General features: G+C 43.4%; 1 protein-coding gene across 5 annotated transcripts in view; it reads left to right on the top strand.

Moving 5' to 3' along the window:
- The first annotated feature begins 724 nt into the window (after window positions 1–724).
- The window catches only part of LOC129855161 (V-type proton ATPase 116 kDa subunit a 1-like), a 37,942-nt gene continuing 22,912 nt past the window's right edge, over window positions 725–15,754 (top strand). For 3 of the 5 annotated variants that reach the window (XM_055922574.1, XM_055922553.1, XM_055922536.1), the window contains exons 1-9: window positions 725–821; window positions 2,070–2,234; window positions 2,391–2,469; window positions 6,862–6,959; window positions 7,616–7,744; window positions 9,436–9,518; window positions 13,178–13,304; window positions 13,690–13,772; window positions 14,066–14,159. In XM_055922574.1, coding sequence (XP_055778549.1) covers window positions 2,118–2,234; window positions 2,391–2,469; window positions 6,862–6,959; window positions 7,616–7,744; window positions 9,436–9,518; window positions 13,178–13,304; window positions 13,690–13,772; window positions 14,066–14,159 — 810 coding nt within the window. In that variant the 5' untranslated portion in view covers window positions 725–821; window positions 2,070–2,117. The remainder of the gene's footprint in view (window positions 822–2,069; window positions 2,235–2,390; window positions 2,470–6,861; window positions 6,960–7,615; window positions 7,745–9,435; window positions 9,519–13,177; window positions 13,305–13,689; window positions 13,773–14,065; window positions 14,160–15,754) is intronic. The other 2 variants (XM_055922564.1, XM_055922544.1) reach the window with 2 other exon arrangements.

Genomic DNA, 15,754 nt, shown 5'->3' with positions numbered 1-15,754 from the left:
TGCCAACATACTGACTCAAATCTCTAGCCACTTTAATAATTAAAAATTGGATGTAATAAATGTATCACTAGTCACTTTAAACAATGCCACTTTATGTAATGTTTACATACCCTACATTACTCATCTCATATGTGTATACTGTACTCTATACCATCTACTGCATCTTGCCTATGCCACACAGCCATCGTTCATCCTTATATTTATATGTACATATTCTTAATCATTCCTTTACACTTGTGTGTATAAGGTAGTTGTTGTGAAATTGTTAGATGACTTGTTAGATATTACTGTACGGTCAGAAGTAAAAGCACAAGAATTTCACTACACTCGCATTAACATCTGCTAACCATGTGTGTTACCAATACAATTTGATTTGGTTGGGTAGGATGGTCGGAGGGTGTAACCGTGGGGCTATAGAGGCTTGAAAGCGCAACCGGCTTGACATTCATCAGTCATTCAAATTAATTTCAAAATATGTCATCTAAATGTATTCCTAAATAAATGGTATTGGCTACCATTTGAATGACAGATTTTAATTAATGACATCAAATGGATATCAAAGAGTGCATTTAGTCCATCCATAGATATTTGTATATATGGTTGCGGCAATTGCCTACAGTCATTACATAATATAAATACCCATTGTAATAGCTCAACTAACGTGTGGCTGACGTCGAAAGCCACACTAATCGCACAGCCTTGCAGCATCCCAACTCATCACATGACCATCCCCCAGCAGATGGTTTGCGTGACGTCACATTGATTCGTGAGAAGAGCGCCTTTCGTTCGACCTGGAGGAATTCTGAAGGATTTTATCACAAGTAAGCTAATTCATAACTGATTAAATCTATATATGTAAATGTGAATTTTACAAACAGAACGGTGTCAAACAGAAATGCATTTTTTTATGGTGAATTTGAACGTGCTTGTCATCTTGCGCGAGTCCTCACCTTGAGAACATTTCCTCTCTGGTCCATGCACTTCAGCTGATGATTCGATGCGGCTTGGTTCTGCCATACGCTGTTAGGTGTTGTTTAAAATAATAGTGATAGACCTACTGTACTCTATGTCATCCCTAATCAAATGGAAGAAATTGCAAATAATGTCAGTCGACCATTAATCGACGATGTTAGAATCATTCTGTATTTGCATTAGGCCGTAGGCCTAATAACCATAGACCTTCGGTCAAAATATAACCGTTTGTGATAAAAACGAAATTCATTATCTATTCATAATACTCAAATGTTTATTTCAGTGACCATCAAACAGAGGTGCTATCTATTTATTTCGTCGTCATTTTGGTTGAAATATGGCTATAGCTGGTCATTTCAAGCAATATTTTAGACATGTGTCCTCATAATTTTCAATTCGCCTACATAATTGTTAGAAAGACGTATATAAATTCATCAATAATATTCCTATGATTATTCCCCGTGTTCCCCGTTGCCTTCATCATATTATGAAAGATGCTCAATAGACTAGCCTACAGCTGCAGCATCATAATGGCGTCCTTGAGATGAAGGACAGTGCGGCAGAGAAAACGACATCTCTTTCTGAAATTGATAGAATATTTGATATTTTAACGATTGAACGTAATATGCTTTATGTTATTTAGAATATTTTAGAAATGTATTAGAACATACCTAACCTATATGAATTATGTTCGGGTTGACTACCTGGGCAGCGGATATATGTTTATGATAGCATTCCATTGGACACGGACAGTTAATCCTCATATCCGTGTTGACTGATCATGATGACAGTCCTTTCACATCTGGAAAGAAAAAGGAAGCCATAGAATTAGAAGAATGACATACAGTACCAGTCAAACGTTTGGACACTGTACTTCTGACCAATTTGATGATATTTTAATGGTAAAAAAAAAGCTTTTCTTTCAAAAACAAGGACATTTCTAAGTGACCCCAAACTTTTGAATGGTAGTCCAAATGCTAGACCTACTGTTCTTGAACTGTTCAAGCTAGAGACACACCAACCCAACTTTGTTCAGGCTAACTATCTATCCGTCCGCCCGTCTGTCCTAGTCATTTTGCCCTTCATTTTGCCAACAGGGGTATTTTTTTTTTACCTTAAAGGGGTGAGTGTGTCAAGTGGTCACCATGGGGGAACTGTTCAGGAGCGAGGAGATGACGCTTGCCCAGCTCTTCCTCCAGTCTGAGGCAGCCTATTGCTGTGTCAGCGAGCTGGGAGAACTGGGAATGGTTCAGTTCCGCGATGTAAGTAACATACCAGTCATCTATCTATATAAAAACAAATATTTCACCTTTATTTAATTAAACAGGAAGTCCGATTGAGGTCAGAATGCCTCTTTCCCAAGGTAGACCTGGCCAAGAAGGGCAACTTTGACACCTGTTTCTGTTTGAATTTTTTAGCTCAATCCAGACGTGAATGTGTTCCAGAGGAAGTTTGTGAATGAAGTGAGGAGGTGTGAGGAGATGGACAGGAAACTAAGTGAGTGATTTCACAATATGTTGAATGAATAAATGAATACATTTTATTTGACATATTTAATATACGTATAGAGATATGTCAGCCAAGTGAGCCAACAATACATCCAATGTTTTTTAGAATTAAGAACACAGTAAGTGTTAAACAATAAAGACATTTCCATTGTGGTCCTCCCTATTTCTAGGTGGGTAACAGAATGAACAGCTTGGGCAAAACATAGCAGGGACAGTTCATATAATATCACATTAAGTATATGTTTGGACACTGTACTTCAATGTAAGATTTTTTTTTTCTCTACACAAATTCCCATCAAGACCAAAAATCTTACAAATACAGTGCATTCGGAAAGTATTCAGATCCCTTGACTTTTTCCACATTTTGTTACATTACAGCCTTGGATTGAATCGTTTTTTTCTCGCATCAATCTACAGTTGTGGCCAAAATTTTTGACAATGACACAAATATTAATTTCCACAAAGTTTGCTGCTTCAGTGTCTTTGGATATTTTTGTCAGATGTTACTATGGAATACTGAAGTATAATTACAAGCATTTCGTAAGTGTCAAAGGCTTTTATTGACAATTACATGAAGTTGATGCAAAGAGTCAATATTTGCAGTGTTGACCCTTCTTTTTCAAGACCTCTGCAATCCGCCCTGGCATGCTGTCAATTAACTTCTGGGCCACATCCTGACTGATGGCAGCCCATTCTTGCATAATCAATGCTTGGAGTTTGTCAGAATTTGGGAGTTTTTGTTTGTCCACCCGCCTCTTGAGGATTGACCACAAGTTCTCAATAGGATTAAGGTCTGGGGAGTTTCCTTGCCATGGAAGCAAAATATCGATGTTTTGTTCCCCGAGCCACTTAGTTATCACTTTTGCCTTATGGCAAGGTGCTCCATCATGCTGGAAAAGGCATTGTTCGTCACCAAACTGTTCCTGGATGGTTGGGAAAAGTTGCTCTCGTGGGATGTGTTGGTACCATTCTTTATTCATGGCTGTGTTATTATGCAAAATTGTGAGTGAGCCCACTCCCTTGGCTGAGAAGCAACCCCACACATGAATGGTCTCAGGATGCTTTACTGTTGGCATGACACAGGACTGATGGTAGCGCTCACCTTGTCTTCTCTGGACAAGCTTCTTTCCGGATGCCCCAAACAATCGGAAAGGGGATTCATTAGAGAAAATGACTTTACCCCAGTCCTCAGCAGTCCAATCCCTGTACCTTTTGCAGAATATCAGTCTGTCCCTGATGTTTTTCCTGGAGAGAAGTGGCTTCTTTGCTGCCCTTCTTGACACCAGGCCATCCTCCAAAAGTCTTCGCCTCACTGTGCGTGCAAATGCACTCACACCTGCCTGCTGCCATTCCTGAGAAAGCTCTCAGATCCCCGAACCCGCAGCTGAATCAACTTTAGGAGACAGTCCTGGTGCTTGCTAGACTTTCTTGGGTGCCTTGAAGCCTTCTTCACAACAATTGAACCGCTCTCCTTGAAGTTCTTGATGATCCGATAAATGGTTGATTTAGGTGCAATCTTACTGGCAGCAATATCCTTGCCTGTGAAGCCCTTTTTGTGCAAAGCAATGATGACGGCACGTGTTTCCTTGCAGGTAACCATGATTGACAGAGGAAGAACAAGGATTCCAAGCACCACCCTCCTTTTGAAGCGTCCAGTCTGTTATTCGAACTCAATCAGCATGACAGAGTGATCTCCAGCCTTGACCTCGTCAACACTCACACCTGTGTTAACAAGAGAATCACTGACATGATGTCAGCTGGTCCTTTTGTGGCAGGGCTGAAATGCAGTGTAAATGTTTTTGGGGGATTCAGTTCATTTGCATGGCAAAGAGGGACTTTGCAATTAATTGCAATTCATCTGATCACTCTTCATAACATTCTGGAGTATATGCAAATTGCCATCATACAAACTGAGGCAGCAGACTTTGTGAAAATTAATATTTGTGTCATTCTCAAAACTTTTGGCCACGACTGTACACCCAATACCCCATAATGATAAAGAAAAAATCTTTTTTTTAGAGGAAAAATGCACATTTATTAAAAAAAATGAAAACGGAAATATAAATTTTACATAAGTATTCTGACCCTTTACTGAGTTGAAGCACCTTTGGCAGTGATTACAGCCTCGAGTCTTCTTGGGTATGACTCTACAAGCTTGGCTGTAATGACTACGCAGGGAGAAAAAGGTGTAGATTCACACGCAGAGATGTTTATTTCACCTTCGCAGAAGGCAGTAATCGTGGTCACAGGCAGGCAATGGTCATACACAGGTAGGCAAACAGGCAGGTGATTCAAAACTAGGACTGAAGGCTATAGCTGGTTCTCACAAATGAGCTAGGAATAGGCTTAGTAGAGTCAAAACGAACAATACCTCTCAAAGGCACAAACAGAATGAACTGAACTAAATAAGGAGCTGATGAGACCGGGTGAGTAACTAACACAGGAGGTGAGTAACTAACACAGGTGAAATCAATGAACAAAAAATGAACGACAGGGCTACGTTCAAAACACAAAGAAACAGAAAACAAGGTTGACTTAAGAAAATAAATAAAGAACCTTACATTGGCACACCTGTATTTGTGGAGTTTCTCCCATTCTTCTCTGCAGATCCTCTCAAGCTCTGTTGGGTTGGATGGGGAGCGTCGTTGCACAGCTATTTTCAGGTCTCTCCAGAGATGTTCGATCTGGTTTAAGTCCGGCCTCTGGCTGGGCCACTTAAGGACATTCAGAGACTTGTCCCGAAGCCACTCCTGCCTTATCTTGGCTGTGTGCTTAGGGTCGTTATCCTGTTGGAAGGTACTTTGCTTCATTCATCTTTCCCACGATCCTGACTAGTCTCCCAGTCCCTCCGCTGAAACACATCCCCACAGCATGATTCTGCCACCATCATGCTTCACCGTAGGAATGGTGCCAGGTTTCCTCCAGATGTGATTCTTGGCATTCAGGTCAAAGAGTTCAATATTGGTTTTATCAGACCAGAGAATCTTGTTCATCATGGTCTGAGAGTCCTTTAGGTGCCTTTTGGCAAACTACAAGTGGGCTGTCATGTGCCTTTTACTGAGGAGTGGCTTCCGTCTGGCCACTCTACCATAAAGGCCTGATTGGTGGAGTGCTGCAGAGATGGTTGTCCTTCTGGAAGGTTCTCCCATCTCCACAGAGGAACTCTGTAGCTCTATCAGAGTGACCGTCAGACATTTTTTGGTACCCTTCCCCATATCTGTGCCTCGACACAATCCTGTCTCAGTGCTCTACGGACAATTCATTCAACCTCAAGGCTTGGTTTTGCTCTGACATGCACTGTCAGCTGTGGGACTTTATATAAACAGGTGTGTGCCTTTACAAATCATGTCCAATCAATTGAATTTACCACGTGGACTCCAATCAGGTTGTAGAAACATCTCAAGGATGATCAATAGAAATAGGATGCACCTGAGCTCAATTTCAAGTCTTATAGCAAAGGGTCTGAATACTTATGTAAATAAGGTATTTCAGTTTTTTTGTTTTTGTATAAATGTGCAAACATTTCTTAATCAATCAATCAATTTTATTTATAAAGCCCTTCTTACATCAGCTGATGTCACAAAGTGCTGTACAGAAACCCAGCCTAAAACCCCAAACAGCAAGCAATGCAGGTGTAGAAGCACGGTGGCTAGGAAAAACTCCCTAGAAAGGCCAGAACCTAGGAAGAAACCTAGAGAGGAACCAGGCTATGAGGGGTGGCCAGTCCTCTTCTGGCTGTGCCGGATGGAGATTATAACAGAACATGGCCAAGATGTTCAAATGTTCATAGATGACCAGCAGGGTCAAATAAAAATAATCACAGTGGTTGTCGAGGGTGCAACAGGTCAGCACCTCAGGAGTAAATGTCAGTTGGCTTTTCATAGCCGATCATTAAGAGTATCTCTACCGCTCCTGCTGTCTCTAGAGAGGTGAAAACAGCAGGTCTGGGACATGTAGCACGTCCGGTGAACAGAGACTTAAAACCTGTTTTCGCTTTGTCGTGATGGGGTATTGTGTGTAGATTGATGAGGGAAAAATATACTTTTAGCAATTTTAGAATACGTCTGTAACGTAACAAAATGTGGATAAAGTCAAGGGGTCTGAATACTTTCCGAATTCACTGTACATTTTGATATAGTATTGCTAAGAATACCACTCACAGAATGGCACACAGATGTCTATTTCTCCCACAATGCAGAAACTCAATGGCTTGGTCTCAGATCTGTTTGTGCTTCTGCCTATTACATACATTGCCATTGTCAAGCAATTTGGCATGACAATTCCATAAGGAGTTGATCAGAAAGAGAGATCAGAAAGAGACTGGCAACCAGGGTAGAAACTCGCACATGTATTGAATATTACCTGGTGTTTTGCTTTCCAGGGTTTGTCGAGAAGGAGATTAAAAAAGCCAACATCCCAACTGTGGATACAGGAGAGAACCCCGAAGTCCCCTTCCCTAGGGATATGATTGACCTGGAGGTATCTATCCTTGTTTAATCCTGTACGTCAGTAATAGGAAATTATGAATGTCATTGACATCAACCCAAATGTAGCACAACACAATTTCACGGATCATTTAATCATCTTTTTTTGCCTTACACTACTACTCCATTTACGGAAAAACCACATGACCTTCACGTGATCACATGTGACGTGTTCTAAAACGTCTTATGTGAAGTTAATGTAATAACAGGTGGCAACATTTAAAGCAACGTGAAAACGTGATTTTCCACATGTGAAATCATGTGTTTTTTATGTAAGGGCCTATCTGACAGTGAAGTGGAACTGTGCAGCAGTTCACCTGCTCTAGCCAATACCCATGATGACACTTTACTGGACATTGGACATGGTTATAGGATATAGGTAGGACTCATGTTAGGGCCATGACTGCTTGTTATGGAGCTGAATAGACTATCCCTTCCATAGAAATAAAATGGGTATCCTCATTCAAATCAATGGGTCTGTAATGGGTGTACCGGCAGCCATTTTAAAAGTGTACCAATGGGAGTAAAGCAGGAAGTAAAGGCTATGTCCGTTCTAGTGATTCTATTTCTATGACCCCTTCTACCATTTTCGAATCACGCCCCATCCCATCTAAATACCAATCTCATTGGTTGTCTCTGTTTGATTGACAGGCCACGTTTGAGAAGCTGGAGAACGAGCTGAAGGAGATCAACACCAACCAGGAAGCCCTGAAGAAGAACTTCCTGGAGCTGACTGAGCTCAAGCACATCCTGCGACGTACCCAGCAGTTCTTTGATGAGGTCAGCGAGTACCTCAACTCCAATATTTTGTGCACGTTCCAGGCGGACTACATTGCAGATGCATGCCAGATCTCACAATGCCTGGACAGGTTTTTAACATATCAGTTTCCCACATCATATGATATAGCAATTTGATGACCGACTGCTCAGTTAATGACATGGCACACAACCATTGATTGATGCAATGCAACGTCTGCAATGAAGTTCACCTGGAACGCAACCTCTGTTTTGCTCAATCCCAAATGGACCCCTACCTCCACAGACACCAGGGTTGGGGTCAATTCAATTCAGTCAATTCTGGAAATGAGAAAATTTGACCTAATTCGTAGTAGGATTATTCTCAAAGTAGTAATTACTAGCTACACTACATGACCAAAAGTATGTGGACACCTGCTCATCGAACATCTCATTCCAAAATCATGGGAATTAATATGAAGTTGGTCCCCCCTTTGCTGCTATAACAGCCTCCACTCTTCTGGGAAGGCTTTCAACTAGATGTTGGAACATTGCTGCGGGGACTTGCTTCCATTTAGCTACAAGAGCATTAGTGAGGTCGGGCACTGATGTTGGCCAATTAGGCAAGGCTCGCAGACGGCGTTCCAATTCATCCCAAAGGTGTTCGAAGGGGTTAAGGTCAGGGCTCGGTGCAGGCCAGTCAAGTTCTTCCACACCGATATCAACAAACATTTTCTTTATGGACCTCGCTTTGTGCACAGGGGAATTGTCATGCTGAAACAGAAAAGGGCCTTCCCCAAACTGTTGCCACAAAGTTGGAAGCACAGAATCATCTAGAATGTCATTGTATGCTGTAGCGTTAAGATTTCCCTTTACAGGAAATAAGGGGCCTAGCCCGAACCATGAAAAACAGCCCCAGACTATTATTTATCCTCCACCAAACTTTATAGTTGGCCCTATCCATTTGGCATGTAGTGTTCTACTGGCATCCGCCAAACCAAGATTCATCCGTCAGAATGCCAGATGGTGAAGCGTGATTCATCCCTTCAGAGAACTCGTTTCCACTGCTCCAGAGTCCAATGGTGGCAAGCTTTACACGACTCCAGCCGACGCTTGGCGTTGTGCATGGTGATCTTAGGCTTGTGTGCGGCTGCTTGGCCATGGAAACCTATTTCATAAAGCTCCCGATGAACAGTTTAGTGCTGACGTTGCTTCCAGAGGTAGTTTGGAACTCGGTAGTGAATGTTGCAACCGAGGACAGACGATTTTTACGCACTTCAGCACTCTGCGGTCCCGTTCATGTGTTGAGCATGTATTGCCTACCAATTTGTGGCTGAGCTGTTGTTGCTCCTAGATGTTTCCACTTCACAATAACAGCACTTACAGTTGACTGGGGCAGCTCTAGCAGGGCAGAAATTTGTCGAATTGACTTGTTGGAAAGGTGGCATCCTATGACAGCGCCACATTGAAAGTCACTGAGCTCTTCAATAAGGCTATTCTACTGCCAATATTTGTCTATGGAGATGTCATGACTGTGTGCTTGATTTTATACACCTGTCAGCAACGGGTGTGGCTGAAATAGCCGAATCCACTAATTTGAAGAGATGTCCACATACTCTTGTATATATAGTGTATCTTAACAATGTGGTTGCTGGTTTGTGAAGCCAGACTAAATTGCATCTTCCTCCTATCTCCATCATCATCATCACCATCATCATCTTCCTTACGTTCTACAGATGGAGGACCCCGCCCTGATGGAAGAATCATCAGCCCTAATGGAGGGTAACGAGGGGGGCCGGGGAGCACCGCTCCGACTGGGGTGAGACACACACACACACACAATCACACACACACACCGTACAGCAGTTTTCCCAAAGAAACTTCCAGGCCCTCGGGCACTGAAATTGTCAATTGAAATCCATAGAAAACAACGTTTGTTAGGCTTGGGTCTAACAGAGTTAGGTGGCTCGCCCTGGTTGAAAAATGGTAGGGGAAACACTGGTGTTCTAGGAGATGTACTTTCAACATACAATACATTAGAGTACGCCCTATAGGGCACTTGAGCTGTACATTGAATGCAATCAGCTGTACAATACACACACCATTGCATGCTGTAATATTATTTTGTAGCCCAAGGAAAAATATATTCTAGCTGTCGTGGGGATCATTTAACTCATAGATGTCCAAGTCACCTCTTTTTGGCCTATAGGCATATACAGGCAATTTAAATGAAAGATGGTAGTGGATGGTGTATAAAAAAACTACTGGCCTCTTAATAGGGACTGATTTCAATTAACTTTGAGCCAGGCATTGATCCATGCTTGATAATGTCACATGGAACATCAGAACTCTTTTGGACACTGAGGATAATAGCAATAGACCCCATCGGAGAACAGCTTTGATTGCTGCAGAACTAAGGCGCTATGACATTGACATTGCTGCCCTGAGTGAGACCAGGTTCCTGGATGAAGGTCCCCTGAAAGAGGAGGGAGAAGGCTACACCTTCTTCTGGAAAGGTTACCCTCCGGGTGGACAACATCAGCACGGTGCGGGACTGGCAATTAAGAACAGCCTTCTACCCAGCCTCACCGAAACACCTGTCGGCATAAGTGAAAGACTCATGTCTCTCCATATCCCCTTAGCCAAGATGTGTTATGCTACTCTTCTCAGTGCATAGGCACCAACGTTACCATCTGAAAATGAGGCAAAGGACTGCTTCTACCAGTCACTAGATAAGGCCTTTCACCGCATGCCCAGGAATGACAAGATGTTTATGCTGGGTGACTTCAACGCTAGGGTGGGACAGAAAAACAGGATATGGAGCGGAGTGGTGGGTAGGCATTGTGTTGGCCAGTTCAATGAGAACGGCATGATACTGCTAACTCTATGTGCCGAGCATGATCTCATTGTCACTAACACCTTGTTCCAGCAGAAGAACAAATATAAAACATCATGGATGCACCAACGCTCCAAACACTGACACCTGGTCGACTATGTCATAGTGAGACGTTGTGACACTAATGACATCCTGCTGACACATGCAGAATGCTGGACAGATCACCATATGATACTGGCTAAACTCCAAGTGAGAATACTCCCCCCCCCCCCAACGCCTGCAGAAGTCCAGTAAGAGGCGTCTGCACTATATCCGGCTTGAGAAAGCAGCAGTAAGGGTCGAGTTCCGCCGCTCTCTCGCTGGAAAAATTACATGCACAATTTCTACAACTCAACTAAAGCTATCTATGGCCCGAGAAGTCGCTACATCAACCCCATGAACACAGCTGAGGGTCTGACTCATGAAGGACCAAAACTAGATACTGATGAGGTGGGCTGACCACTTTGAAGCACTACTCAATCAGCACTCTCCTACAGACCACTCCATCCTGGAAGAACTGCCTGTCCGTCCACCCATTCAAGACCTCAATCCTTTGCCAACCTTCCAAGAGGTGTTATCAGCTATCCGTTTCCTCAAGAACAACAAGACTCCTGGTGCTGACAGCATCCCGGCAGAGCTACTTAAGAGATCGTCCGCCAACAGCAGTGGGATGAAAACATTGTCACCATCTATAAGAACAAGGGTGACAAGTCCATCTGCGGCAACAGCCGGGGGATATCCCTTCTGGCTGTTGCCACAAAGGTGACATTACACAAGCTGGTGAACAACATGCCAGAGTCACAATGCAACTTCAGAAAGAACAGGAGTACGGTTGACATGATATTCACGGTACGGCAACTCTAGGAGAAGTGCCGTGAACAACATCAGAACCATGGCCTTTGTCGACCTCTCTAAGGCCTTCAACATTGTGAGCAGGGAACTACTATGGGACATTCTACTCAAATGTGTCTGTCCAGACAAATTTGTCAACATCCTTTGCCAGTTCCTTGATGAGATGATGGCTCGGGTGGCCATAGGAGGGCAGGAGTCCGTGCCCTTTGGAGTAAGCATCGGTGTGAGGCAGGGGTGTGTGCTGGCACCGGTACTCTTTAACATCTTCCTCCTATGTGTCACACAGCTTCTCCACATGGAGCTTGAGGACAGCAGCAGCGTTTTGGTGGACTTCAGGCTGGATGGAAACCTATTCAACATCAGGACGCTCCAAGCATCCACCAAAGATTTGACGGAGCAGGTTCTTGAGCTGCAGTATCCCGATCACTGTGCTCTTGTGGCCCACACTCCGGAAGACCTCCAGTCCGTCCTCGTAGCGGCTGTGAGGGTCTATAGCAGGATGGTACTGTCTTTCAACACCACCAAGACAGAGGTGGTCTGCCAATGGAGATCCAGCCCTCCACCCACCATGCCTGTCTTCACCATTGAACACAAATCACTGGCAATAGTCCCGCCCTTCAAATAGCTGGGCAGCATCCTCTCTGAGGACTTCAGCAACGACCTCAAAATTCTAATTAGGGTCAAGCAAGCATCAGCTTCCTTCGGAAAACTCAGACGCAGGGTCTTCCAAAACAGGGATCTCCATTTCCACACCGAAGACGCCGTTTATCAAGCCGTCTGCATCACCACACTTCTTTACAGCTGTGAAGCCTGGGTCACTTAATCGCCACAACAAGCAGCTTGAGCGATTCCGCATAAGATGCCTGCCGCGCATCCTGGGAATCACCTTGCGCAACCGTGTGCCCCATACAGAAATATAGTTGCAAAGACCAACTGCAAGAGTATGGAGGCTTGGGAATGTCATGAGAATGTCTCAGGATCGCATGCTGCGGAAGATGCTGTATGGCCAGCTACATCTTGGCCTGCGGTCTATATTGGGGCAGAAGAAGCGCTACAAGGACCAGCTAAAAACGTTGCTGGTCCTAGAGGACCTAGAGGATGCTGCTGCCGACCGTTCCACCTTGCGGCAGCTCTGCCAGAGCGGTGTACAGAGGTGGGAGGAGAGGAGCACAAAGAGACAGCAAAAACAGCTCAGGAGACATACAACCATGCCTGCCCCCGCCAACACAGACTGCATATGCCCCACCTACAATAAAGTTTGTGGATCTCGGATTGGACTCTACTGTCACCAAAGAATTCACTGTTAACTCAGAAGGGGAAGTCATCATCAGATACGATGGACTACCTTAAGCAAGTAAGTGCGCGTGCGTGTCAGTAGGTCAATGGCAGCATATGAAGCTGCCACACCAACAAAGCAGGAAAATTGACACATTATGACCTATAGTCACAGTGACAGAACAGCAAACAAGTTGGGCTCATCCACCCGTCAACACATTTGTTTTGCACTGTTCCCATTAGCGCCTATTGTGTCTATTAGCCGTAGACGTACTGGAGTTAATGGGGTTGAATGCTATTAGGCTGGTCCCAGATCAGTTTGTTCTGTAACAACTCAAATGGTTGTTGTTATGCCAAAAGGACAAACAGATCTGGGACCAGGCTATGTCAGGAGAAATGTCACGACAACCCAGAGGGATCATGTACAGTGCATTTGATTGGCCAGACCCTGAAATATTTTAATCTGTCCCGAGCAGGTTTGTTGCTGGGGTGATCAGCCGGGAGAGGATCCCTACCTTTGAGAGGATGCTGTGGAGAGTGTGTCGCGGCAACGTCTTTTTACGTCAGGCAGAAATCGAGGACCCCCTGGAGGACCCCGCCACGGTCTGTCAAAAACGTTTTTTATATCTTAATTCATATTAAATAAATAAAAATTGTATGTGTGTTTTGTCTTGTATGTTTGTTCTTATTCTCTACTGTCTTTCGATTCTTTGTGTATGTATTTTTTTATGTTATGTATACACACCTGTCTGTGATCTGAGCACCTAACAGGAAAAATATTATTAAGTATAAAAAGTTGGTAAAATTATTTTTCTTTGACACACCAATAAAGATGAAAAATACAGAAACATATACACACCCAAGTTTGTGCAAACTAACACCCAATGAGCCAGGGCAAAAAAAAATGGAAATCTGCGAGGTTCAATAATTTGTTCCAATGACAGTCACTGCTTGATTGGTGAGATGATTGACTCTTTCTCTCTTACAGGGCGACCAAGTCCACAAGTCAGTCTTCATCATCTTTTTCCAAGGCGATCAGCTGAAGAACAGAGTCAAGAAGATATGTGAGGGGTACGTTACTACCACTAGTCAGTACCCAGTTCGTCCATTAATTTAGCATTTGAGTGCTGTCAGAAATGTAGATATATGAGTTCCCGAGACAGAAAAAAACACTAGAACGACGCCTTAAAGTCGGGAAATTTGGACCAGAGCGATGATACCCGAGTTTATCAGTTTTGACGTTTCATATCTGATCACGGATCATTGATTTAAATGGGAATGTCTGTTTTCTAGTAATTCTAATTCTATGGTTACCTACAGTATAATTGTAAGTCAGTATGCAAACTGTTGGTTGTGTGTACCAGGTTCCGGGCCTCCCTCTACCCCTGCCCCGAGACTCCCCAGGAAAGGAAGGAGATGGCTGCTGGGGTCAACACCCGTATTGACGACCTCCAGATGGTATGCAAGACAATGAACACAGTAAAATAGTGTCACTTAACCGTTTACTGCAGTGGGCAAAATCAGGGACACAGTGTTTTTTGGTTGTCAAACAAATCTACTTTGAAACAAAGGTATACACCTCACACACATGGTTATGGGCTTAAAAAAACAAAGACACCTGTACCATGTCAGATATAGAGTTGAAAATGTATTCAATGTTGGGTTTGTTCCCAATATTACACTTTATGTACATCACAAAAGACTGAAATATAACAAAATTGTTTGACATAGAAACAATGATGAGGCTTATTAATACCATTCCACCCATGAGGCCATTAGAGGGAGTTTGGGTAATTTGATGCTACATGTATCCTAATATGAACACCGTACCCAGTGGTAGGCAACTAGATTCAGCAGGGGGACAATTTTTGGCTGAGCTGATGGTTGAGGTTCGCAACATAACAATAATTTCCTACCTTATTTACATTGAGACACGATTACATATCTATTATTTTATTCGTGGGATTATTTGGGAATAGAATTCCTAAATTCAACTCATTTTTAGTTGGTGATTTTACCGTTTTCTTTGACCCAAAAGTAAAATCACAATATTATTTTTTTACCCGTGAGACATTTTTTTTTACCTCTACGGAATCGGTGTCCCTCCACAGGGACGGTTGAGGTAACATGCGCTAATGTGATTAGCATGAAGCTGTAAGTAACAAGAAAATTTCCCAGCATGTAGACATGTCTTATATGGGCAGAATGCTTAAATTATTGTTAATCTAACTGCACTGTCCAATTTACAGTAGCTATTACAGTGAAAAAATGCTACCATGCTATTGTTTGAGGAGAGTGCACAACAACAAAAACTTTTATCACTGCAACTGGTTTGATACATTCACCTCTGAAGGTAAATAATGTACTTACATTCAGTAATATTGCTTTGATTTGTCATTCTGAGGGTTCCAGAGATAAAATGTAGCATAGTTTTGTTTGATAAAATCATATTCAAATGTAGGAACACGGTTCTAAAGTTTGAACCCCTGCTGTTTATGGGAGGAAGGGGGGGGGGGGGGGTCAATGTAGATAGTCCAGGAGGTCCAGGTGGCCATTTGATTCATTATTCAGCAGCCTTATGGCTTGGGGGTAGAAGCTGATAAGGAGCCTTTTGGACCTAGACTTGGCGCTCCGGTACCGCTCTCCGTGCTGTAGCAGAGAGAACAGTCTTCGACTTGGGTAACTAGAGTCTTTGACAATTTTTTGGGCCTTCCTCTGACACCGCCTAGTATATAGGTCCGGGATGGCAGGAAGCTTGGTCCCAGTGATGTACAGGGCCGTACGCACTACCTTCTGTAGCACCTTACGGTCGAATGCCGAGCAGTTGCCATTCCAGGCGGTGATGCAACTGGTCAGGATACTCTCGATGGTGCATCTGTATAACTTTTTGAGGTTCTGGGGACCCATGCCATATCTTTTCAGTGTCCTAAGGGGTAAAAGGTGTTGTCGTGCACTCTTCACAACTGTCTTGCTGTGTTTGGACCATGATAGTTTGTTGGTGATGTGGACACCAAGGAACTTGAAACTCTCGACCCGCTCAACTACAGCCCTGT

Source organism: Salvelinus fontinalis, chromosome 1 (genome assembly GCF_029448725.1).
Source record: "Salvelinus fontinalis isolate EN_2023a chromosome 1, ASM2944872v1, whole genome shotgun sequence".
Classification (NCBI taxonomy): domain Eukaryota; kingdom Metazoa; phylum Chordata; class Actinopteri; order Salmoniformes; family Salmonidae; genus Salvelinus; species Salvelinus fontinalis.
This window is presented reverse-complemented; position numbering and strand designations above follow the sequence as displayed.